General features: G+C 43.4%; 1 protein-coding gene across 7 annotated transcripts in view; it reads left to right on the top strand.

Annotated features, from left to right (window-relative positions):
• Positions 1-25,949, top strand: part of LOC139338505 (receptor-type tyrosine-protein phosphatase mu-like) — a 149,986-nt gene that overhangs the window by 65,363 nt on the left and 58,674 nt on the right. For all 7 annotated transcript variants that reach the window (XM_070973567.1, XM_070973564.1, XM_070973566.1 and 4 more), the window contains exons 8-11: positions 11,454-11,762; positions 13,189-13,298; positions 18,322-18,523; positions 19,155-19,257. In XM_070973567.1, coding sequence (XP_070829668.1) covers positions 11,454-11,762; positions 13,189-13,298; positions 18,322-18,523; positions 19,155-19,257 — 724 coding nt within the window. The remainder of the gene's footprint in view (positions 1-11,453; positions 11,763-13,188; positions 13,299-18,321; positions 18,524-19,154; positions 19,258-25,949) is intronic.

The raw sequence follows: 25,949 nt of genomic DNA, 5'->3' as shown, positions 1-25,949 counted from the left end.
AAGGGGATTATTTGTGGGTTTCAAGGGTTTGCAGAATGATTCAAACAACATTTTGTCTTGCACATCCTTGTGTCTTTGGACCGTCGATGTCGAATTTCACAACTTGTTAACATTTGTTATTTTCTCATTTTCCTACCGGCCAAAATTTCTCACAAAGCATTTTGAGGTGAAAGAGGGAAACATTTGGTAAATGTGAAATTTATGTCTGTGAAGTTGTTTACCACTTCAGAGTTCTCCGTCTCTTGCTTGGTAAGTGCTACTTGAAGGAAGACAGTGTATTATCAGGTGGTGCCCTAGGATCGCAGCGGGGGGGGCTCTGAAATTCAGCAACACTATTGAGAGACCATCTCACACAGAGAAACCATTTCCAGCCCACACTAGGACGGCAGATAAGTAAGCCTTAAACAACTACCCCTCTGCAGCCTGAGTTGTATTTTAAATCTGTGTGGAAGAGCGTTCGCTGGAGCTTTTCAATCTTCGCGTCGCTCCCTGCTTCGGGTTGAGACGCTCACAGATGCATTTTGAACAACATCGTTCCACCTTACAGGCAAACAATTCGAACATTTTACTACTTCAGTAAAACAGTTATTCTGATAACAACGTCTATGTCATTCATCTCTGTTAATTATTTTACAACCATCTGAAGTTGCTTGAGCCAGAATAAGAGGTGCACATGCATGCTCTCCACCCAGCGCTTGTGTCTGATGCAGCAGAGATAATCTCTTAGTTTCCATGGTAGAAGAACAGTCTGTCCTGTATGTCTCATCTCCACCCCGTGGCTTTTGCTTAAAAATGGCAGTACATGATGTCCATGCTGGGTCCAAACACCTGCTCAGACTCCAGCCTCTGCCAGCTCCACATCTCAGTCTATAAGTTGTCTCCATCTGCGCTCCGGTACCACGTGGGAGTAGCCTCATCTGTTTGTTTTTACTTTGCCATTCTGTTTCACTGAGTGCTATTAAACACAGAGGAATCAGCGTTAATCAGGGCTCAGCCCTTGCTTAAACGCTCGTTTATAATAGTGGAGAGTGGGGAGGAGCTGCGCAATTATGCTCACCCACACCAAGGCTCGTTATTTGCATTTAGCCTCCTGGTTAATTTGTGAAAGACCAGGTCTGTTTTGAGGCAAATAATAACGACGCCAGTGTTCAGATGCTACTTTATTTGCCAAGTACAGGACTTTGTGTTGGTGGCATTGGTGCAGGAACATAACAAATCTTCTTCTGTGAATGTTGCTGCAGTGATTTTAAAGTCGATTTTCCAGCATGTCCCCTCACATTTATAAAACTCCTGCAAACCTTTACATCAGTGATCATCAACTGGCGGCCTGCGGGCCACATCTGGCCCACAGAATATTAATGAGTTCAGAAAATGCAGGCATTTAATGTTGCTCACCAGTGGAAGGGGTCAACCATTTCTAAGATGCTACTACAACTTAGAGCCTCATATCCTGTTGCATATTAAGGTTGAAGCCGAGAAGAGATTTTTTGCCAGTCTCTTTCCATGAAATTGAAATAAGGTACTTAAAAAGGAAATTCTGCTCTTTGTGTAGACATACAAATCAGATCAATTTTCAGTGGAAAGCTAGTTTTACTGCGTGCACTGCAACACTAAATAGAATAAATGAATAACATGCACAGAAGATGTAGAACACTGCAGAATCTCTCTTGCTAAGGATGAACAGCAGACAGAGGTAAGAGAGGTTAGCTTTGTAAAACTGGGGAACATTCGGAGCGCCTGGCATTAACCTTGAAACAATCCGCCTGTGCATTGTGTCACTTGGTGAATGCGTATGGGCTCAACGGCATCAGGACTGAGCAGTGCAGACTTAGTGCAGTGTCCCATGAGGAAGTTATTCTAAATAGAACAAGAAACATGAACTCAACTATCAAAGCGCTCCTGTGGAGATCTGTACTATTCATACAAATCCTGTCTGAAGAATCACTGCCAGACTTTAAAGTCTGTGAATCACCCACAAACTCTGGGAAAGAAAAAAAAAGGTACCCTCTCACATGCACATGATGGGCATGCTGAGAATCATACAAGCGGTGCAGTTAACCGTCTGTCAACGCCGCTCACTGAAAAATCAACCTTTTCTTTCGTCTTCCCTTTTAAACCTCACAAAGTAATGAATAACGGTACGACTGATTTACGTAGGTTTATGTCCTTCCTTTTTCTGCCATTGTTCTGCTGTCAAAAAAAGTGCAGTCGACAGCATAAAAGACCTTTTTTCCCATTGCATTCTTAATTTGTCAAGAAACCACTCACTTTGATAGACAAGAAGATATAATGACATGACTTACTGTAAGGACAGCTAGAGCTCGGTACCGCTTGAGTAAAGTCTGCAACTATTCTGATTCGTCTGAAGGAATTCGTGTCCAGTTTTGGTGTAACTTCTTGCAAACTCACAGGTCAGTTTTCACCTGTCGAACTTGCAAAACACCGAGACTCTCCACTGGCCAAACATTGTGAACGGTGGTGTCATTGACCTTTCCTCCAGGAGGAATTGATTGTTTATATCCTTGTATGTGCACTGAAACTGCATAGATAAAGAATGAACGAAGCAGAGTAGGAAGGTTTCTGCATAGCCGTAAGTCCAAGGACAGAGATGTAGGTTGACAACATATTCTGTTTGCTGAAAAGGTGTCTAGCACTCAAGTTTCGGGATGCTGTTATTTGTCTGCTGATGAGATTAACTCCATCGGCTTATGTTATTTCCAGTCGCACTTAACCGAGTCAGGATATTTCACCTTGCCAATTCTTGTGTAACTAAACCTTGACATTTTATTAACAATGGTAGAATGATGATCTGTCAGGTCTAACTGCTATTTTTCCCTGCTGCAGCTTCATGCATGTCTGCAGGGCAAATTGCCTCAGAAAGGTCTAACCCTTTATGATGGCTGCTTTATTTTTCCTGCAGCTGAGATTGAGCAGATCCGTCTCAGTGGGTCTTAAAGGAAAAGAAATTGTTTGCTAGGTTTGATGTGTCTAATTAATGCTATTAATGCCTCAGGGCAAGAGTAGAAAGCCTCCTCACCTCACCATCTCAGATAACATTGGTCTGGTTTGTCACCTACAATGGCTGGCAGACATGTGACCTATAGGGTTTGTATATTGTCTGCAGCAAGGCGAATGAAAAGCCTCAGTTTGAGGCCCATTGAATTTGTGTTCTTTTGTCAGTCAGAGAAAACAGGGTAGATTGAGTTTGTGGTGTGCAGGAAGGTTATAGGAGGACCACAATACAAGTCTTTTTATCACAAGCAGTTGGAAGTAGAATGGCGAATTGTGTTCTATTGGCTTCTCAAAAGGCAAATTGTGTTCCTCTCAAGGACACGTCTTCAAACAACTGCCTTTAGAAAGGAGCGAGACACGGAATGAGAAAGACTCTGCGTTTATGGCTGTTTCATTATTATTTTTTCCCTCATCTCCATCACTCCATCCGTCTATTTTCCCAAACACGACGGAATCGAGACACTGAGAACAGATGTGCGCAGACGAAACTCCAGTGACATCCGTGTATACTTATTCTCTTCTTATTGTGGAGCTGCCTCTTCAGCTCCTCACAAACAATTATCATCGAGGTTGTTTGCAACCCCAACTCGTAAGCCTCAGGAGAGCGCTAAATAGCTGTAGTTTAGTCAGGCTTGGCAATGTCCTTTTTTTCTGCTGTTTTTAAATTTGAACTGAAATGCTTCTCAAGGTCTTTAAATGTTTCTATTCTTCATGTTTAATTATTCATGCCCTATCTGCTGTAATTTTTGTCACAGATTTTCTCCATCCTTTTGCTGAATTATAGATGTCCCATTCCCCTTGCTAGGCGTCATTCAGTCTGCTTGTATAACTCTAACTCAAGAACATTTGCGCGTCTCCTCCTCAGCGAAAGGACAGGAATGTCAGGAAGACAGCGATTTATATCCTGTATTCCCCCACCTAGATAGCTCGATCTTAGATCTCATATATCTCCAAAGTAGGTGGCTCAGAAAAGGCAGCAACCATTTTACAAAGTCAAGCGCCTCACTTTGATTTACACTCTGGGTAACACCCTGAGTTGAGTGCGACACGTGCAGGATTTTGGCGACAAATGGCAGTGCCACACGGGCCATCTGGGGAGTGCTGAAGTTGAGGAATCACCTTGGTAACCTCCCACTGGTCCTGTAGAGATTGCGTCCCAGTCGGTAAATGAGGGCTTGTGTTCTTCCCGTTTGTAAGCCGTAACCACAGGCATTTTCCCCAGGAACCTGAGCGCAGAAGACAAAAGCCTGGTCTGATAGTGGGGATGGATGTGTGGGCATGTGTATGCGTTAAGACAGATGGGGAAGGAGGGGGTCATTCTGCCTGTCACTCTGACCCCAATCACTGTGCAGCATATTGGTGGAAACGAAATGAAAGATTGATTTAACCAGTTCCACCTCCGCTGCCTCTGCTCTTTCCATCAACTGGCTGTCCATTTGTTTTCATCTGGTCGGTGGACTCGCGCTTCCCTCCACCTTTTGCTCCCGACGATCACTTGCTAGAGTTGTTTTTTTTTTTTAATCCCTCTAAATGTTCGGTGATAGAAAAGACTGACATTTTATACCCTGTTATTTATACTGTTTCTATATTTTAAATCAAATTTTTGGATACTGCAATTGACAGTTTATGACTTGCAGCTGCAGGTAAGTGGCATTTGAAGCAAAGCGAAAAGAGCTTATTTGCTTCTTGGGCAGAAGTCTTTAGCAATGGCGATATCACCTCGAGTGCTTTGAACACTATTGTACTCTGCAGCACAGTGCTTACTTCATCTCAATCCCACTAAATGCCACGATCATGAAGAATAAACCGCAGAACCCCTTTTAGCTTTAGTGGCCTCTTAACTACTGCACTGCCCAGTATGTTGCAAAACATGATGCCAGTAAGTACAGGTAACCATTATTAATTCATGAAATTACTGATTCCATGCGAGTGTACAGTGTAATTTATGGAATATCAGGCATGCTGGTGGATGTATGCATGGTGTGGCTGGCATGGTGTCTACTGCTCTTGGTCTGTTTAAACCCCAAGCACCAGATTGGTTCATTCTCCATCAAAAATTGCATCCCTCTTCCCAGTGTCATAAAGCAGGAGCACACATGTATCATACACATACTACTGAATCTGCAGAACCCTTTCTCTGATGTCCATTGAGGATAAATGCATGTTTAGAGGTCAGACTCCTGTCACTTATTGCTGTCTGTGCATCCATAGCTAAACGGTAAACAGGAACTGGTCCCAGCTAATACAACATGACTTTCCTCAGTGCAGATTTGTCAGAGCGATCATAAGCACCAGAAAGTCGAGCTATAAGAAAGGGAATGAAGCAAAAATTACCTATGGGGTTCAAAGCGCTAAGCTGCCAGCACAGTACGCTTCTTCAGAAGTGCCTGTCATATGGTCGAATAGCTTCGGAAACCCCCTCCCCCCGCACCTTTCCGACATCGGATTAGGGGCGGCCATGTCCGACCATTTCTGACATTTACACCCACTTCAGGCCGTGATTGGCAGCTGCTTGGAGATGAGAAAGCAAGCAGGGTTTGAACTTCTCTCTCAAGCTCTCTTTCATTCTCGACACAACTATTTCTGTCACTTTTCATGCGAACAACTTAGTGCAACAGCTTGAATGCCTTCAAGGAGAAACTGTCTGAAAATGTGCTCTGTTATCCACATATTTGAACGATATTGCATCTCCCCCTTTCCATGATGGCTGGCTTGTCACTTATCCTTCAAGTGGCCGTTCAGAGCAACTACAGACACTTTTGATTCCCGACATGGACGTATGAACTCTTATGAACTAGTTCCGCTCCAGCATAACTGGACTCCTCGTCAGACATTGCAGACTACAGCTGTAGCCATAAAATCACACAAAATGATAAACACTTCAGTATACATGTTCTCAGTTTCTGTACTCACACAGCAGAGCTTGTTTTTTCAGGGCAGCGTACAATAGGGTGGTCCATCATGAACAAAGACGGGCACGGTCTCGGTTTGACTTGACAGACTTGATCTTGTCATGCATCATCCTCCCGTGCTGGTAAGATGTATCTTACTTCCCCTCTCACGCTTTCGCTCTCCCGTTTTATTCAGTGCTGTGAGAAGGAAGGCATTCACCCATTCATCTCCACCCCTGCAGCTTCGGGGGGTTCATCAGACAAGGTGGCAGTCCAGCCAGGCCCAGCGCTGGGGCTCATTCTGCGGTTTCAATTCGATCCAGCGTGCTGTAGGCCCCTCCGCCCCTCATCCTCACCCATCATGGCAGTCTCATTTATCATGAGGCCTATAAAGAAGGACTTGATAGAGTGAGGAGCGACCAGCACCATTCAATAAATCCTTGTGATTATCCACGCCTCCAAGGTGTATGGGGCAAAGACTGTGTGTGTGTGTGTCCTGAACACGTGGGCATTTGTCTCTGACTTTGTAATGGGTGTAGAGGGCGATGTTAGAACACAAGAGGTCCATGTACGGTGCCTTTAAAGTGCTATCAATTATAACATGTGTACACACGTCAACCCCAAGGCCTGATTTGACTTGTTGCATTCGATGGCAACAAAAACCTTGGCACTTCTGCCCCCCCCCCTTCCTCTGTCTTAGCTTTCTTTCTCCGGTCCCCCCACCCACCCATCCACCCACACATTGACTCCCTCCATCTCTCCCTCTTAACGCCCTCCCTCCTCTCTTTCTCTTCCTCCAGAGGATTGCATAGAGGAGCACTCTAGGAGGGTGATGGAGCTTTGATTGTCGGTTATCAAAAGCTATCATTACGGCTCGCTTCTGCGGGATATGAAAATGATTTCCTAAGTGTAAAACCCATGTCATTACCTCAATGGCCTCAGTGCTATCACTGAGATGTAATAGAAAGCGGCAAACAAATGTGCTCGCCTCCCAGCCCGCCCAGCTCAAACAGAACGGAGTGAATAACACAAGGCAATGGAGAGATAAGTGATGGCAATGCCAGGCCTCGCTGCCTAGAATGGAACACTTTACATGAAAACAGCCCTCTGACCAGGATTTAATCTTCGCCGTTGTCATGTTGTTTTGGTACTGTCTACAACGAAGGCGCCTGTGTGTGACAAGCCCCGGCTGACATTCTCCAGCACGGAATCCGACAGTCTACATGCCATCCTGTGAAAGTCGAGGCATTTCTCTCTCTCTCTCTTTTTTTTCATCTGCAAACAACAAGGCTCCCCCCTCCTCCTCCTCCTCCTCCTCAACCAGAGCGCCGTTTCATCCTGATGAGATAGCAGCAAGGCTCAGGAGCCACATTGACTTGACGGTGGTTTCTAATCATTGGGGAAGTAGTCTTTTCTCCCCCCGACCCCCCTCCTGGTTCTGTTTGCTGAGCAGGGAGATGGAAGTCTACGCCAGCACCAGGCTTTTCTGCTCTTAATCGATGTGGATCTGATAAAGATCCTGGCTTTCTGAATGACTCGTGTGCCGCAAAGCCCGAGGAAGATCTGATAAGTAAATCGTTCTTCTGTACACATAGCCAGTAAGATGCTGAGGAACCAGATCTGTGCCGCTGTGCGGGCGCATGGACACTCGCATAAGACCGTAAACACGCTAGAAAACACACCCTGTCCCCCCTCATACACCCACACACACTTGTCTCGCAGTAAAGTGGCTGTGCTCCGGACATGCCCAATTTGCTTCCTTTCATCCAGGACTAATGTCTCGCTCTACCCAGGGGCTAAGTGCACCATTTGAAACCCCCTCTAGGACAGACGGCTGCAACATGCGGTTATTTGTTGTTTTTGTTTCATGTTTTGGGAAATCGTGTTATCGCTTCAGCTGCAGTCGCGTGCGCGCAGGGCCCATCCGAATTAACACGAGGCAATAATGTGCTGATAATTTCTAAAAACATTATTTAAATGTCATACTGTAATGACAAAAAAATCACTAATAGTTCTATGTAAATGTCAAATTCAAATTATTCAATTACATCGGCGAGTGTGGGGCAGGTGATAATTTGTCCGCCGCTTGGAATACCAATCTGGCTCTCGCTGGAGCTCATTCTGTGTGCCCTGGCATAAGATAGACCTCAGCAATTTCCTGCTCCAAGGGATGCTTTCATAGCCATTATTATAACTCTATTCCACTAGAAATATCTGCCATACTGGAGAGATATTAGAGTCATATTTTCAGTACTTTCACCCGTGTCGCCCTCAGTGTGTGATAGCTTTTGAGAATTGTAAAAAAAAAAAAAAAAAAAAAAATGCTGTGGCTTTCAAGAGATAGCCCTGTTATTCCTTGTTGTGATTTGTGCTTGTGCTTTTGATACTGAGCCTCTTACTGCTCAGTCAATAAAACTAAACTAGCAGTCACAGTAGACTGGGGTAATAGGCTCATCTCATCAGCTGTCATTCATGGGCCTATGGGCCTGTTTGAAAATGGCTGCATAGCCTCCATCTATGCACGGAGGGATTTATAAAGGATATCAGCCTTTCAGCGTGACCCGTTCATTTCAGATTAAGTCGGGGAGGAGGGTACGGGGTGTTTTTCTTTTTCTCTTCCCTCTTTCTTCAAAGTCAACCATGACCAGCCTCTGAAAATGGATGAGGCACCTTGTTGTTCATGAAAACAGATGATGTCATTCTGAGTCATGGGGTACAAGTTGTGATTGGGCGTCCGCCACAGATCGTCACATTTTACAGCCTCCCTCAGACAGCTGGCATTTGCACTACAGGGAGCCAATGGGGCAACAAACAATTAGCCTTTTCTCAACAAAACTCCAGGGAGAGGCTGTAGAATAGTCCTAAGAGCTGTTAACTAAATGGCCAGTGTTTCTTTATATAGCTTTCCTATCACCGTTGGCACACAAGCAAAAATGTGTAATGTTCTTCCTACATGCCAAAAAGCAGAATTTAAATGTATATATGAAAAGATAATTGATTCCCCTTATTTCATTTTTCCTTCTTTATTTGGCATGGGCTATTTCCCTCCACAATTTATTTTTCACAAGCGATGCCCATTCTTGTTGGCATCTCTCCATTGGCCAGAATTAGGGTGCAGTGGACATAATCTATGATGTTCCACAAAGATGGAAGTGTGACATTCTCCTTGAACGCTCCAGAAATGAGACTTCCTCCCAGCCGCTCGTGCACGTCTGCTTGAGATTCACACTTTGGTGCATTTGTCACTTTGAGAGCATCTGGTTTAATTTGATTTCTGTGCCTGGCCACCCTGCAATTCTCTGTGCTTTTAGTGTAACCGTTGCCTACTGAGTGCGGCCAACAGATAGTTCCGCAAATAAAGGGGTTTAAACTTCTATTTTCTGGATGGCTTTCCCAACATTGCAACCTATTTGAAGAGGCCTGTTTTCTTCGCCAATTCTTGCCAGTTCTGTGTTAGAGTCTGTCTTTTTTTGGTCTTATTACATTTGTTTAAAATGGCAGAACTTGGGGAATTATTACATTTAGCCCCATACTGTAGTTTGCTAGTAGAGAGGAGTCAGCTCACTTATTGTCTGTTATACTGAATGTTTGACTCTATAGATAATCTCTTTGAACGTAGATGTCTGACATACCGGCCTCCAGTAAAGTTTATCATTTCTTTCGCGTCTTTAACAAACACCAGAGGTCAGATCCTTAATCAAAGATGACACACATTCAATGGAGTGCTCTGGCACAGCACTGCAGGAAGATATCAAGCACTTCAATGCAAGCTTCAATGCACAGCAGTCAGTAAGTTAGAAATGTCTATATTTCCTTCAGCTTTTGTAAATTCTTATAAAATCAGATAGATATACGTGCTCTGTCAAGGATTTCTTAGTCGTTTGTTGCACTCTGCAGATACATAGTGACAAATCCTGCTTAAAGAGAAGATAATTACGATTTTTTTTCCTTTTGGAAAGACGCTTTTCTGTTTTTCAGACATATTTTTTCAGCTGTAGCCCTTTGTGTATGCCTCATGTATTGCGTGCTGCACACTGATATCCCTTTCCCCATCTGTCTTCAACAGCTTTTCCTCTGCCTCCTTCAGGTCCTTCTAATGCTATTTCATCTGCTCTGTGAAAGCACAGGAGAGATCACATCCGTTGTTTCTCCTTGTGAGATCTGGAAATGTTCCATCTTTCATTCAACCAGCAGGCGCCTTTATTTCCTCTCGCTGTGTTTCTTCTTGCATTATCCTCTCTCACCTGCACATGCTTCTGCCATGTCACATGTCACGGCCAAATTTTCTGAAAAAAAGTCTTTTCTCTGGCGCTACGCAGACCTTGGTCCCATAACTCTTCCTGTCCATTTTTAAAGAATTCTCAGTTCAACTTGATAAGTGGGACATTACCTTTCCATTGGTGTCCACAAAACGTGGGACCAAAAATAAAATTTGTGCATTCAAACTGTGTAAACTGTGTTGTTCGTGGATTCTTGCTTGTTTGTCGTGTCCTTTGTGCAGCCTGTAGAAATGAACAGCATGCCGGAGCTCCAGTCCAGTCTCCCCCATGCACCTCCAGAATGTTAAACATGGCTGCCGTGGCTGCCTCTGAATTGCTGGACTGTGTCTCCTGGGGAACGGGGAAATTGAGCCCTGGCTCTTCCTAATAGGTGGTAAAGTGTTAAGTTCCAGAGAAATGGACTGCGAATTTAACCTGGAATGGAAATTGATCCCATTACCTTGTGCTTGGGCTGCTTTCCTCCCGTAGGTAGGAGAGGCATGGGGGGGGGGGGGGAGCAAGAGGGGAAAATAGACGGGGGAAAGCAGAGAGAGGAGATGAGGAAAAATGAAGAGAGAGCGGGAAATAGAAACGGGGGAGCCACAGGAAAAGAGAGGAAATAGAGACGGGGAATGGAGGGAGACCAGAGAGAAAGAAGGAGAGAGAGAGGAGAAAATGGAGAAAGTAGAGGAGAAAAGGCAGCGAGACACAGTGTATGTGATTAGAGGTGATAGGATGGCAGCGGGGGTTGTGTCCTGCCTGGATTGACAGGCTGGCTGACTCTGTATCAGTGTGGTGCTAATAGCTGACCGCCACTGGGCGAGATGGAAAAGAGAGAGGAAAAGGCAGAGGACAAGGTAGAAGGAGCAGAGGAACGGCACGCTCTGAAGGGATGATACACCTCCTGCTGAGGGTTTCCACCAACAGACCTGTGGTGTCTTGGTGTGTGCAGCTGCTGTGAGACCGAGTTAGCAACGGTGATGGGATGTGGCAATGCTCAGTATCAGGCCGAGGCTTTGAAATTTTCAAATATTTTCTGGAAATATGAATTCCAAACAGAGGAAACGGTATTTCAATATGAAAAAAGTATTGACTGGGTCTCAAGTGTTATGAAAAATCTACTAGTAGATTTTCTTTGACCCAAAGGAACACCGCCTTCTCTGTGCCCTGGCATAGACCTCTGTAATTTCCTTGATTTTATTGAAACTATCTTGCACTGCCTGCCCTTTCATATGGCCTAATTGATTATCTTGATGTATGCTCACACTCCTCTCTCTGTCCATCCCGCCAGAGCCCATGCATGGCCCGCGAAGGCTAGAAGTGGTGGACATCCAGTCCAAGCAGGTGACAGTGCGCTGGGAGCCTCTTGGTTACAATGTGACCCGCTGCCACAGCTACAACCTGACCGTCCAGTACCGCTCCAGGGTGGCCGGCAAGGAGGAGACCCGTGAGGAGGTGTGCTACGACACCCAGAGTCGCGATCCTCAGCACACCATCCACAACTTGACGCCCTTCACCAATCTCAGTGTCAAGCTGGTGCTTCGCAATCCAGAGGGGGTCATGGAGAGCACGGAGCTGGAGGTTCAGACTGATGAGGATGGTGAGTGTGATGCAGGCCTGCCTGGGAAGCGAGACACAAGACGTTGCTGAACTGATCCCAGATCAGACAATGGAGAGCTCACAATATTATATATATATTTGCTCACAACTCCAAGATAATGTGTTGTAAACCTTATATTAAGTGTTTATTTCTGCATATATGGGGGAGTTAGAATAAAGTGTAGCCTAGAATTTAATAGGATGACATCAAGCTCGTGGAAATATTAATTAATGATCTGTAATAATGTGTTGCTAATTCCAAAATCAAAGGAGCAACTAACAAAAAGCCCATAAAAATCTCACTTTTCCGTCGTCATAAACGGTTGCAAGCAGCTTCCAGAAGCAGATTTTTGTACCATTTTACCTCATTTCACCTGGCAGTTTAGAGATAATTGCCTGCTCTCTGCAGCAGACGTGCTTTATTGTTAAAGTCGTGACATTTTGATCTTTAGGATGGGTGGATAATTCTCCCCTGATCACAAACAGCTCGCGCTAAGGACAAGTTTGGGATTTTCTAAATACTTTTCGAGCACAGGAGTCAGACAACAAGCCAACAAGCCTCTGTGTTGTACGCTTGTTTCACCTCCTTCAAAGATGAAAGATCTTCTGTGTTGCCTCAGCAGACACAGGAAATGAACTCTATAGAAGTCTCAAGGAACCCCGGCCGCCAGATAACAAACAGGCTCAGCTGACGAAAAGAGAGTCTTGTCATGTCTGGCTCAGATATCTGTGGTTGGAAACTTGAAAGTGGCAACTGTTTCTCCCTCTCTGACTGCTGCGTGTCTGTGGATCTGTGAGTTTAGGCTCTCATGGGAACATGTGTACAGACAGGGTGTAGCTGTAGTTGCATTCTTGAAGATAAATCTTGGGGAAAAAAAAAAAAAAAGACGTCTCCACATCATTCTGTTTCGCTTACAGAATGAAAGCAATTCACATGAGGGGTTAAAGGACTAGATCTCTTTGGCAGCATCGCAGTACAAGTAAACATTGCGGAAAGATTAAGATTCGCGCTATTCCCGTGAGGTGACTAGTCACTAGTTCATCTTTGTTTGCAACACATTTTTATCTGTGCGAAAATGTTCAGTTTTGCTGTATAACATGTATCAGGGTGTGTGTTTTGAGTGACAGTGACTTCAAATAATCTCCCAAATTCCTATTAAGGTGTGTTTGGCTTTGGCTCAGGGCCATTTGTGTACTGCAGGTCCTTGAGAAGCTCTGTTATTGATTGTTTAATGCACATCTTAAATGGTAATAGAAAGGATGAGCTGCCGCCATTCAGCTTTTTATTGACAGCTTTTTTAAAACACGTGCATAATACGCAGCCGTGGAAATGCTACTGTGCACGCTTCTTTTAAACTTACTTCCACCTTGAAAATTACCACTCTGTCGCCAGCGTTGAGAAACGTGTCTGTGATCGTTTCCCACAGTGCCAGGGGCCGTTCCTCTGGAGTCCATTCAGGGCAGCGCCTACGAGGAGAAGATCATCCTGAAGTGGAGAGAACCAGCGCAGACCTACGGGATCATCACCCAGTACGAGGTACAGCAAACACCAGAGTTAGCGAACCGTTGAGAGATCCCGTCACCCTTTTGAGTAGTTAACGCTCTTATTTCCAGCATTAATCTGCCTTTTCTCCCCCACCTCTCTGTGGATTGTGTGCAGTTTCTTTGAGTCCTTTTGTGTGATGGTCGCTGGTGTGCAGCGCTGCCAGAGAAGATGTTTTTTTTTTTTATCATGTGAATCTCTTTGTTTTGTTGGGCTTGGGATTGGGAATTTAGTGCATCCGCTAGTTTGCTGACAGTCCACACAACAAAGAGGTACAGTATTTCATGAATTACCAGTCAAACCAGGCACATTCCAGTAAATCAGACTGTTTTTGAGGAAAGCCACAAAACTGGTTTAAATAAGGTTGGACTAAGTAACCATGGAAACCTTTTCTTTCAGATCAACCTGGACCGGTAGATGGATGATACATAGCTGCCTCACACAAGGAGAAAACATAAATGATGACCGTACATTTTGGAATTTAACATTAATTTTAACAAGAATATTAAGAGAAAGCTGCACTTTTAGCCACATGCATTATCAGAATAACTGCATTAGGCAGTAGACAAACACACATCCACATGCATATGGTCAGGCATGTTCACTTTTGACATCCCGCCATCCCGTCAGCCGGTTTGTGTGTTTTTCCCGTGCCGTGCAGAAGCTGTTGTCCATCTGCCGTCTGCCGCGGTCCATGTGAACGCAGCAGACAATGGAATGACTCCATCAAAGTCCTTTCTGTTCAGCCCGTTATCATTCAATAAACCATCTTTCTGTAGGCTCCTTTTTAAGTTTTATTTTCATCTTGGACACCTTGAAGTGAAATTTATTTACTGGACTCACACCCAACTTGACACTCCGACAAGGGGAGCAAAGTCAGCTGACAGCAGAATTCATCAGGATGGCTTTAATTAGTTATTATGCCAGCTTAGCTCTAAATTATAGTTGTGGAACAGCTTAAGCCTGAATCAATTTATTAGGCTCACTCAAGCCAAGGTTTCCACAATATGCTCATCTTTATTTAACAATGTTTATGAAGCACCCAAGTGCACTGTGTTTCACCATTGTTCATGGTTTTAACTCGGATACAATCAACTGCAAACTGCCGCCGTCTCCCGCCCTTCAATACATGTGCGACCTCTAAAGAAAATGCATTCTGTGAAACGCTCCTCGAGCAAGTATCACGATTCAGCGCCAAGCAAATGTTGACATAAGGCTCCACACAGCCCCTGCCAGCTTTGTCCAGGAGCTGCATTGAGTCTTGAATAATAGAAACAGTCTCCACACACACGCGCGATATATGTACACATTGATCTTAACCAGCTTAAGGTGGAAGTAATCCTCCAGCCTTTCCCACAGATTGATTCTCCTCTGTTGATTCTCCCTCTTGTCACCGCTTGCTCACGCTTGATGTTTTGACGAGGTTAGCAGTCGTTGGCAGGGCTGTTTCTCATACGAGGAGAGCAGATTGAATAGTAAAAGCGATGCAATCAGGGTCGTCGCAGGGGCTGCTCCATCGGCTGCCATGCCGTCAGCTGACTGAGGCGAATGAAATATGAAATAGATATTCTCACAGCGGCACAAAGACATTTCAGTCAAGGCAGGAAAGTCCTAAAGAATCATAACAAGGCCTGTTTATTCAAGTGTGTGTAGTGCGGCGTTGTGTCCCGTGCACTTAGAGGTGCTGGCAGAGAGAAGGAAAACAATGTCCATTACAACAGTAGGTTTACTGCACACTTAATCACTTTTAGAGCAACATGTTTCAGTTGTTTATCTTTTTTAAAATTTCATGGAACAAGTAAATGCATTTAGAGAAAAATGGTTTTGCATTGCTGCTTTTTCAGGTTCTCTCATATTTATGTTGATGCAAATGTGTTTCACTTAGAAAATAGCCACTCCAGGCTATTATAGTCATATACTGCAGCAATTACTTCTCTCTGCCTCTGTCTGGAAAGCCTTTACAGTATAGTAACGTGATTTTAAGACACGATTAAGAGTAGCTCTACTTTCCCCCACATCATCTAGAATCACAGGTCACATTAATATTCATCTTAAACAAGGTGACAGATGAGGAAAATCCAGAAAGCCAGCAGCTTGCTCCAGGTGTGTTCCCCTCGCTGTGCTACAGTCTGACTCTCCGGTTTAAGAAAGTAACCCACAATATATTCTGCCGACATTCCCCAGAAGTTGCTTCTTACAAGTCAGGACCTTGCTTTGATTTGACATTATCAAAGGACTCAAAGTGAAATACGTCTGACAAGACCTGATATCAAAGAGATTTCAGCTCCATTCCTCTCTGACCAAGCTCAGTGAATGCCATCTTATTGGCAGCTCTTCAGACAGACAGGAGCCCTCATCTCTTTAAAAGGTATAGAGCAGATTTCCAATCGTTCTTTGCTCAGCAGCCGTGTTTAGCAATACAAATGAATTGTGAAGTAGCGTCATGTTTATCATAATGATGCTGTGGTAAATAGATGTTGTGCGTCCCATTACCTTTTAGGGAAAGAGACGCTATTACAAAAAGCACATTTTCAGACAGCTAAAAGCACTTTTAAGTAATGCCGTTTCCCTTAAAAGCCGTTCTGCCATTGTTATAAAACACGCAGCCTTTTCAGATGACTAAAATTTAGATTATTAATATTTACTGTTGGTCTGCCAGTGGATGTTAAGCAGAGTTTAGGTGGGTTTTCGGCTCCACTCCATTTTATTTTATGACAGGAAGGAATATGCAGCATCTCTCACCAGCCGTTATTTAGCTTTCTTCATTATTTCCCGAATGAAGGTGCCAGTGATTAAACAGGCGTTTATGTTTTATGAATGCTTCATAAATTTGACATTTACCTCCCTCACACAGAAAAATGTAAACCAGCGCGATTTAAAAAGGTGAATATATCAGATCGAGTAATAGTTACAAGCAATCCCAAATTAATTTGCTCAAATGTTCTCTATTATTTTTCCCGTCAGTTCCATTATAATTGTAAAAACCTGTCCATGTGCCCAGTTTTGACAAGTCATTTCAAATTCCTCTCCCTGAAATGTTATGATATAGGATTTGGCATCACAGACTCATTTCACAGACAAAGACTAAATGAGAAGGCCTCGAAGCATTTCAAAACTTGATGGACACAAATTATGCAGCACTCCTAACTCCCTTTGTGTTCCTTAATTGGAATTATAATGGAGGTTTTCCTTTACGAGCAGAGGCATTTTCTTAAAGTGGGACTTTACAGTTATTCAAAATGGATATTAGCAAAAACACTCACCTTAATGCTTCCCTCCAGAGCTCCCTGTGTTTATTAATGGAGAAGGAATACATTAAGTGCATTTCTTCTCTCCTTGAAACCACAAACCTGCAGCAGCTTTGGTTGAAAAATATTAGGTACTCTTAGGCTTTTACGGCAGAATCTAACCACCGTCACGAGACGCCACCTCTCCATAGTCCTTTTGTACCTCACTAATGTTGGAAATGCTGGCATAAAGCCGTGAAGTAAGAGCTTGTTTTCTCAACACAAGGCTTTTTGAAGATTGCTCTGTGGCATTTGACTTTTCTGAGAAGTACAGAGGAGAAAGAGAAACCAATTTAAAACCTTTGTGTTGGACCACAACCCTGACTGCTGAAAAGTTGAGACTCAAAAACAGAATGAAATCATTGCAAACAAACTGTCTCTACCAACAACAGTTTCACAAAGTGAGCTCATGCAGTAACATCCTTTATCCAATCATGTGTCCACAAACTGTTGAACCTCGCTCCATCCTCGCTTGTGAACAACTGAGCCTTTCCAGGATGCCCCTTTCATACCCAATCATGACACTTTCACCTGTTAGCAGTGAACCTGTTTACCTGTGCAACATTCCAAACAGGTGTTTATGGAGCGTTCCACATCTTTGAAAAATGCTGCTGCATCAAATTCAGAATAAGCTGATATTTATCACACATTCTCTTTTACTTATGTTTTACACAGCGTCCCAACTTGTTTGGAATCAGGGTTGTACATAATACTCTAAGTGTTTCCAATATTTTGTCAGATAATTTGATATTACATGGTAATAAGATAAGAAAGTCCTTTATTAATCCTCCTCATCCTTTAAACAATCTCCCAAATTGGGATCAGTAAAGAGGCGGTCTAAAGTCTACAGTCTGCAGTGGGGACGTTTGCAGTTTTCCAGCAGCAAAGGGGATAGTATGATAATATGAAGCATCAGTACGAAAAAAAGCAAGATATGATACAAAAAGAATAAAAAAGTAAAACTTAATCAATTGATACATTATTGCACATTGGGTTATTGATATTGCACAGTTTAGTATACACTGAAGTTGCAGCTGAGTGAAGGAAGAAAAGACCTCATGTTGTCCAAGTTTAAGCATCTACAGCTGTGTTAGTTGCACCTGTGAGGCTGTGCTCAGGCGGTGTTTTGGGCTAAATGCTAACGTCAGCATGCTAATATGCCAACGGTCACAATGCTGATGTTAAGCAGGTGTAATGTTTACCATTTTAGTTGAACATCTAAGCATGCTAATGTTTAGCTATTAACACAAAGTGCACATGAGGCTGGTGGGAGCGTCATTAGTTTGCTGGTATTTGTTCATAAACTGAAGGACTGCACAACTTGAATGTTTGACTGATGATTGCATCAGATTGAAAGTTAAGGGACCGTCAGCATGATTACAGTACAAGTAGTCCTAATTAAGCTGGCTGTTCAGAAGTATACTCACAAAGGAGAACAATATAAATATAATATGGTCATGTGTGTTTCGGTTGTGGTTCTGCTTTGTGTTTTTTGGTAGCACTGAGTAGTTCAGGGGAGGAAAGAGTTAGGAAAACTCTCACCACCATGAGTGGGATAGAAGACCTCAACACGGCGAGTTCAGAAAATGCTTGAGCTTGCCGAGCCACTTGGATGCCTCCAACATAAAACGTTTTCATTCAACGCATACAAATCCTCCTCAGCCGAAGAGAGCAGAGCGTAGACTAGTACCAGGGGCCACTCTCAGAATATTCATTTTCTTCCTTCCTAGATCTCCTACAAGGCGGTGAGCTCTTTTGACCCTGAGCTGGACCTTTCCAACCAGAGTGGGAAGGTAGTGAAGCTGGGCAACGAGACCACCCACATGTTCACAGGCCTCTACCCAGGCTCCACGTACTCCTTCACCCTGCGCGCTAGCACAGCCAAGGGCTACGGCCCCCCTATCATCACCCAGTTCACCACCAAGATTTCAGGTCAGCTGGGTCAACAGCGTGGCCAGTTATTGTGTGGATGATGCCGAATGAGTAATGTACCACTCACCGCCGCTGGAGGTCTTTGTGTCCAAATGTGTGAATGGAAAATCAAACTCAACCAAAGTTAGACAGCACTGGTTTTACTTTTCTGAAGTCATTCTTTTGTCTCAAAGGATGCGTCCGATCTATCTGTATAATCCACCATACGGTATATACATGAGCTCAAATACCTTATATCCTTTTATCACTGAACCAGTATTTAATTTGGTAAATTTCAGTGTTATTTAACACAAATGTCTGATTAACCAAAGACAAATTGCAGTACTTGATTTCAGATGAGCGTGAGGTTTGCTGGCAGTTTTTCTTACTTTCTGCAGCCTGTCAATGCTTTGAAGACTTTCTTTTGTGACAGCAGCAAATGTTTCCTCCTCTGTTATTGCTGCATGTAATGATTAAATGTCACTATAAAGGTAAAAGGTAGCAAGTGCTCAGCGTAAAAGCGAGAAAACTGGCTTTGCTTTTCTTCTATTTGCTGCCGAGCTGAGTGACTCACTGTACAAGGTGACTTGATGTTGACCAAAACTTAACTTTGCAGCGCCGTAAAACCTTTTTCTGTTCGGTTTTCTCTCAGCTCCTTCCATGCCGGCGTATGACCAGGAGACCTCTCTGAACCAGACGGACAGCACGGTCACTGTGCTGCTTAAACCTGCCCAAAGCAGAGGTGCACCTGTGAGGTAGGCTTTCACAATAAGGACTCACACACAGCACAAAGACAACAAAACAGCACAGCAGAACACCAGGAACGACCATCAGTAACAACAAATTATCAAAGAGCTTGTGTTCATCAATACCCCTCTGCGAGGGAATGTTACCAGGGAATTCAGTACCTTACTATACGCATCTAATTTTCTAAGCTTTATTTGTTTGTGGATTTTTGATCCTGTGAAAAAGAAGCGCAGCCTTTGAAGATGAGAACACAAAACCCGGTGCAGCCAAGGCTAGCTTCAGGATCTCTTTCCTTTACATGTCTTTTATGTACCGAGCTGCCCACCGCGAGCCACCGCGGGCTTCCTGGGAACGGAGGATTCCTTGCTGCTTCGTGCTGCATTTATTAGTCATTTATGAGAGAAGCAGTGTAGCTCTTTTGATAAAATCCCAAATTAATGGACAAAAGTTACCATTTCATCCAACGCCACTTTGGGCTTCTAGCTGTGTGCTTGATCGTCTGTTTGTTCATATTAGTTGTTGAGGTGTGTGTGTGTGTGTGTGTGTGTGTGTGTGTGTGTGTGTGTGTGTGTGTGTGTGTGTGTGTGTGTGTGTGTTTTTAATCTTATTATATGTGATACCAACATATAAGGTTAGGGGTGAAGGTACTTTATTTGCTCGGCAGTTTAAGGTATTCTGTATCTTAAGCTCATCTGTTTTTATGTCTTCCAAAATTGACATCGAGTGTGATGAGTCTCTTCACATTAAAGGAAGATTTTTGAAACACAAGAATATTAAGGAAAATACATTTATTTACTTTCTTGATTAGAGTTAGATGAAAGGATTGATAGCACACTATCTTGGTGTTAAATATAGCTATGGCTAGCTTAGCTTAGCCCTGGAAGCAGGGGAGATCAGCTAGTCCAGCTGTGCCCAGAGGTAAAAAGAAATCCCCCGACCAGCAGCAGTGTTTGGGCTAACGCATTACTTTTGTGACCGCTGCATTGTGTGACTGTTACAGTGTGTTACTATGGTGTTTTAAAGGGTCAATCTGGGTCCAAATGAGCTTGTTAAAATACAAAGTCACACATTAACACAATCAAACTAACCATTCGAGGCAGCAGTAGACCAGCAACCCCCATGTTCTGTGAGGTAAAATTACCATTTTTGCCAAAGGAGTCTGGTGGCTTTGAGCAGAGCGATGTCACGCCTCTTTCTGGTCAATTAAAAATGATCTTACTCTTTAAGAAAAAGGTCTTTCTCTGCAGGGATCTTAATGTTGTCAGACACTGTCAGTGGCAGAAACAAGCACATTTACAAGCTTTTTTCGGGGGCCTGCTGTGATTTGTGCAGGGGTAGTCAACTCATCTCAAGGTCAGTGGTTCGATCGCTGAACTTTGAGTGTACATATCGAAGTATCTTTGAGCAAGATACTCCCGATGCTGTGCCATCGGTGCATGGTTACTCCTCGTAATGCGCAGGTGGCAACTCGCCATCAGTGTACAAGTGTGTGTGCGAATGGATGAATCCTGGCTTTGTGTTGTAGAGCGCTTTGAGTGGCCGTTAAGCTAAGAAATGCTATATAAATACAGTCCATTTACCGTTTTAGGGGACGCACTTTGATGGGCGCAGTTGCCAGCAAGGATTACATTACAGCCGTTGCAGCCATCCAACTGTCAGCTGATGTGATCCAACACTTTTTTGTAATTATTAACCATTTAGACACCAAAATAGGTGAAAACAAGGGTCCAGATACCAGAATTGCCCTTTAATGCCAGGCAGAGACTGGACTCACTTCTTCATATGAGGACTGGTACACACTTATGCCCGCTGTAAAACTCAATTTTACACCATCAACTCATCTGAGTCCTCTAAAGATTACAGCCCTGAGATCTTTAGTCAGGCTTGTCAGCTCATGTTTACCTTATGTGCAGCTGCCCAGATTAATGCCCCAGCGCCAAATGGAGAGGCCTGAGCAAGAAAGACAGAGTGATCGGTTTTTAATCTTCTCGCAGGTACAATTCAGAAGGCCTTACTCAGGCTGCCACTCTTTCACCGGACTAATTACAAACCCCTAATTATAATTAACAGAGTGCCGTGAATCGGCGCTTCCATTAATTAGCATTCTGGACTGCTCTTTTGTTTACTGTTGGAAAGCATGCTCACTTCACGACCAGATGAAAGAGATTTGCCTTTGGAGATATAAACTTTAGTTTAGCTTCATTCAGTTTGTCTGAGCTCAGACTTAACTGTGCACTAAGGCTTTACAGCCCAGCTATGGTGAATCTGTTTTATATGGGGATACACTCAGGGTGAGCGCTTGTTTATTCTTAAATAAAAAAGAAAATAATGTGCTTTGATACTGACATTTCGTTGTGAGGATCATATATGTTTAATGAGACTCTCGAGATCATCCATTAAAAAAATTCATCACCATTCATCAGTGGAGTTCGGTACATGGCACAAGTACACCTCAAAACTAATTGATGCATCCTTTGATCACAGCAGAGCCTCTCCACATCTAAACTTTGGGGGTTTTCAGGTACACATTTCTTTTCCCACCTCCTGACTTCTCCTAAATCTCGCAGGACATAAAGGCCAGTGTGCTGCCTTGCTGTGTGCACTCAGTGTCTCAAAAAAATCTGAATTGCAAAAGAAAGTGTGTGGCCAAGGGCAGCAAACAGGAGAGATGATGATGCAGGCCCAAGACGAGGCACTGGCAGGCTTTTGAAGTTGTTTTGCACCTCCAGCTCGAGTGGCACGCGATGCTTTGAAAATCTAAGGTGGCTGTAAAGTGGCCTCCATTCAGAGGAGTTGAGTCAGGAGGTCTGCTGGGATCTGCTGTCTGGCCAATAATGATAAATTTAGTCATCTGAATTTCCCCAGCAACATCTCTCATCTCTTTTGGGTGGAGGTGCATGACTAAGGGACATCCTCAGTCGAGGCACCATAAAGAGATGTTTCCCAAAATGTTCTATGACCTGGAGAACCAAAAGAGTCCCTGAAGTCAAAAACTGTCCCCGTCAGTCCATTGAAGAGTTCGCATTTTGTCAACTAAGGGCTTAAATTTTGCACCAAAGTTTGATTTAATGTTGTGCAGCCGCTCATGTTGCAAGAGTAGCCATCGCTTTTCTAGAGCAGCGGCAGCTCATTTTGAAATTGAACACTTTATGAAATCAGTTTTAAAGCCCCTGTGATATAGGGATTTGACAGGGGAGAACACTGATCCGCAGCACTACAGAGCCGAGCAGCATGAAGCTTGATTTGATAACGCAATCTTGCACACTGATTGGGTTTGGGAGGTAATAGAGCTGCAGACATTTGAGTTTCAAACAGCAGATGTTTTGCTGTAATACAGGAAGGGGAGCGAGCTGATCACACGATAACTCCGGTTCATGAAAAAAATCAAGATGAAACAGACGACAAATGTCCATTTCACTTCAGCATCCTGCAGTCATGCTGAAGTCAGATCATATTTCAGATAGATCTGGGCAGACGTTGTCACTGCTGAGGGAAACAGACGATTTTTCATATTTGTGTAATTGCTAATCGGTATAACATTTCCAACTTGGATTTGGCTTCTAATCTCTGGGGACGACACGCGTAGCCGGGAACAGTTTTTACCAGAGGGGACACTGTTCCTTTAAGAGGATTAGTGAACTGTCTATCAGTCATGTCGTGTTTAACTAATGTTTGCAATGGCCCCTCGTCAGGGCCAGAATACGCCTCCTCACTCCGTAGCATCAAAATAAATGTTTACATGCTTCTGCAGAAATAAATGATTTGGGATGCTTTCCTTATCATTCATACCACTAAATCAGCCCTCTCTCTCTTTCTGCCTTAACCTTTGCCTTGAGCAAGCTCACACACACACACACATGCATAAACAGAAGAAGCTGGAAAATACAGCAGTTTCCGGCATTGTAAATAGCATATTGAGGAAATGGAGTTCCACTGTAGTTTATACCCTGTAGCATCAGATTATCTGTGCTCAACCATGGCCTTAAATCAGTTAAATGATTTTCTACAGTCCTAAAATAAGCACTAACTTTCTTTGATCACGGCGTAGCGAACGCTAATAGCTGCGCCTAAACGTGACACAACTCAGTGCTTTTTACGATTTAATGGCAAATGTAATCTATGGCACCTTCTAATTTGTTTGCTTTATAGCTTTATGGACGCCAGGGAAGTATAAAGAATAAAAAGACATGGAGGAAGGATGCTGGGTCAGGAGAAGTGTGTTAGTTACAGCCGCTCTTAAATCAGACATATAGACACGTAGAGCCAACCGATTGGCATTAGAGAGAGAGAGAGAGGCGGTGATTGAAATGCTCCCCGTACACCTTCCCTCATCTGCTCAAACAGCCTGGAGTTCTCCCCCTATCAGCCCACATGAAAAATAAATCTGAGTTTCAGGTCACAATCCAGTCGATTCCGAGTCAATCCGCCATAATTGGTTGGCGTCACATGGCGGCAGAGCTGAAATCTATCGGGCAGCAAGGCTGGAGGAGGCCTAATTGGTGTCAGCTCGGGTTGCACCGCTGCTGCAGGAGTACAGGTCTGCCCTGCCGGCCCCTCCGGCAGACCACTTCTAACGGCTCACACCATTCTTCTCATACGGCTTCTCCCTTCACTCCTCTTCCTCTCCTTGTCTTTCCGTCTTCTGCTCAGGGAGAGAAGTTGAGGATTTCAGCACTTTTGGAATTAAGTACAATTACGCACCTTTCACAGAGGCGTGCGGTGTGAGCAGTGGGTTTCCTCTCCCGAGGTTTCCTCTTAATCTGTGTTCTGTGTGTTTGTGAGGGTTTGGTTCATCGCTTGCATAGAGCAGTATAACAGAGTGGGTGAAAAGCATTGTTAATAAAACAGGACTATTTTTTGAAATGCACAAGAGATGCACAGTGGTAACAAGAAGCTAATTACATTTATTCAGATTCTATTCTTAATTCTTATTCTTATTTAATGTCTGACCTCATCAGCTTCATTGATTTTTATAAATATCTGCTTATTCTGAATCTGATGCAGATTCACGTTTCACAGACTGGGAAAAATGTGGAACGCTCCCAAAACACCTGTTTGGATCATTCCACAGGTAAACAGGTTGATTGGTACCATGGTTGGGTATGAAAGGACATCCTGGAAAGGCTCAGTCGCTCACAAGCGAGGATGGAGCGAGGTTCACCACTTTGTGAACACATGATTGGATAAAGGATATTACTGCATGAGCTCAGGAACACTTCGTAAACCCTTTGTTGGTAAACACAGTTCATTTGCAAGATATTTCTTTCTGATTTAATTTTTATGTTTATGTTTATTTAACAGCTATAGGTGCAACTTACATTTGAGATTGATCTTCTATGCAAATAATAGGATCATTAAAAATATGGATTGTTATAGATACAACCACCCAAGAAGCAGTTGGCATTAGTTCCACCTCAACCAACCACAACGCAGTACTGCATAATTATTCAACAGTGATAATGATACTGGAACACTGGAAGGGTTCACTCTGCATAATGAGTACATTTGACTACTTAAGTAACGTATTTAATGCTGAATTTTTGTAGTATTGCTACTTCGGTATATTATCTTCCTTCATCGTGGAAAATAAGTTGTAATTCTCTGGCTGGCATCAGATCAAATGAAACATCAGCCATGAAGGACTGTTTTGTTCTTATCAGGCCGTTGTTGTTCATCAGTTTGTTGTTTTTCGTTTGCTCATTTAAATCAAGAATATGACTGAATGACTGTGGTCTGTCAGAATGACTCATGATGAAAATTGTGAACTCAGCATGAGGTGACAAAGGTGTCAGCTGCTCAAAGGCACATTAACATGTCAGCAGTAATTACCGACAAAAAAAAACAAACAAAAAAAGCAGAATCACTGCATTTTTTAATTGCCATCATGAAACCTTGATTCAGTTTTATATTTCGTAGGCAGCTGATGTGGAAACAGTGCAGTGAATGTGTATATAAGACCAAGGCGGGGTGCTCCTTTAAATATTTTATAGGCGTACAGCAAGTTACCGCAGACAAAAATGCTTTAACTGAAACCAGTGAAGTGGGTATTATTGTCGCAATCACTTACAAAGATGAACAAAACATTTTTATTAAATTGCAAATTTATTGTGAGCTCTTTTTCAGTTTCTTCCTGCAGTGAATATTCTGTGGAAGAGAAGCAGTGATTCAGATTTCCACATTACACGACTTCCTACCCTTGGAGCCTCGTAGCCTTTGGCACTTGGTATTTTGCCTGAGGAAAGGAAGTCCTATTCACACTGTGTCTATCATTAAGTCATGGCACAGCCACATCATCATATCATAAGAAGCCACCTGGGGAAAGCCAGCTTTTGTTTTCATTTCACTAACTGCAGATTGATTTGGAATATAAAGTACCAATATGGGCAAGCTCTAAGTGTATATTGCCACAGCAAAGCGAACACAAAGATATTGTGGCCATTATTTGTACAAGACAACGCTGATAGCTGGTAATAAAGATATAGACAGAGGAAGTTTTCTTAGCATACATCCTAAAAGAATGGTTAGTGTTTATCCATTAAACCGGATGGGAACTGTCACATGATTGACAGCAGCCGTCGTTTTAAATGCTCGTCCCATCATAGCTCACATCAGGTCTAGAGTGTTTTGGCTGAGGCCCCTCATCACTCATTTCTATGCCGCTCTGCAGCTACTTAAGGGCCTCCCATGCACCACCTCCGCC

The sequence above is a fragment of the Chaetodon trifascialis genome, chromosome 11 (genome assembly GCF_039877785.1).
Source record: "Chaetodon trifascialis isolate fChaTrf1 chromosome 11, fChaTrf1.hap1, whole genome shotgun sequence".
Lineage (NCBI taxonomy): Eukaryota > Metazoa > Chordata > Actinopteri > Chaetodontiformes > Chaetodontidae > Chaetodon > Chaetodon trifascialis.
Note: the sequence above shows the minus strand (reverse complement) of the source record. Positions and strands in the feature narration are given on the sequence as shown.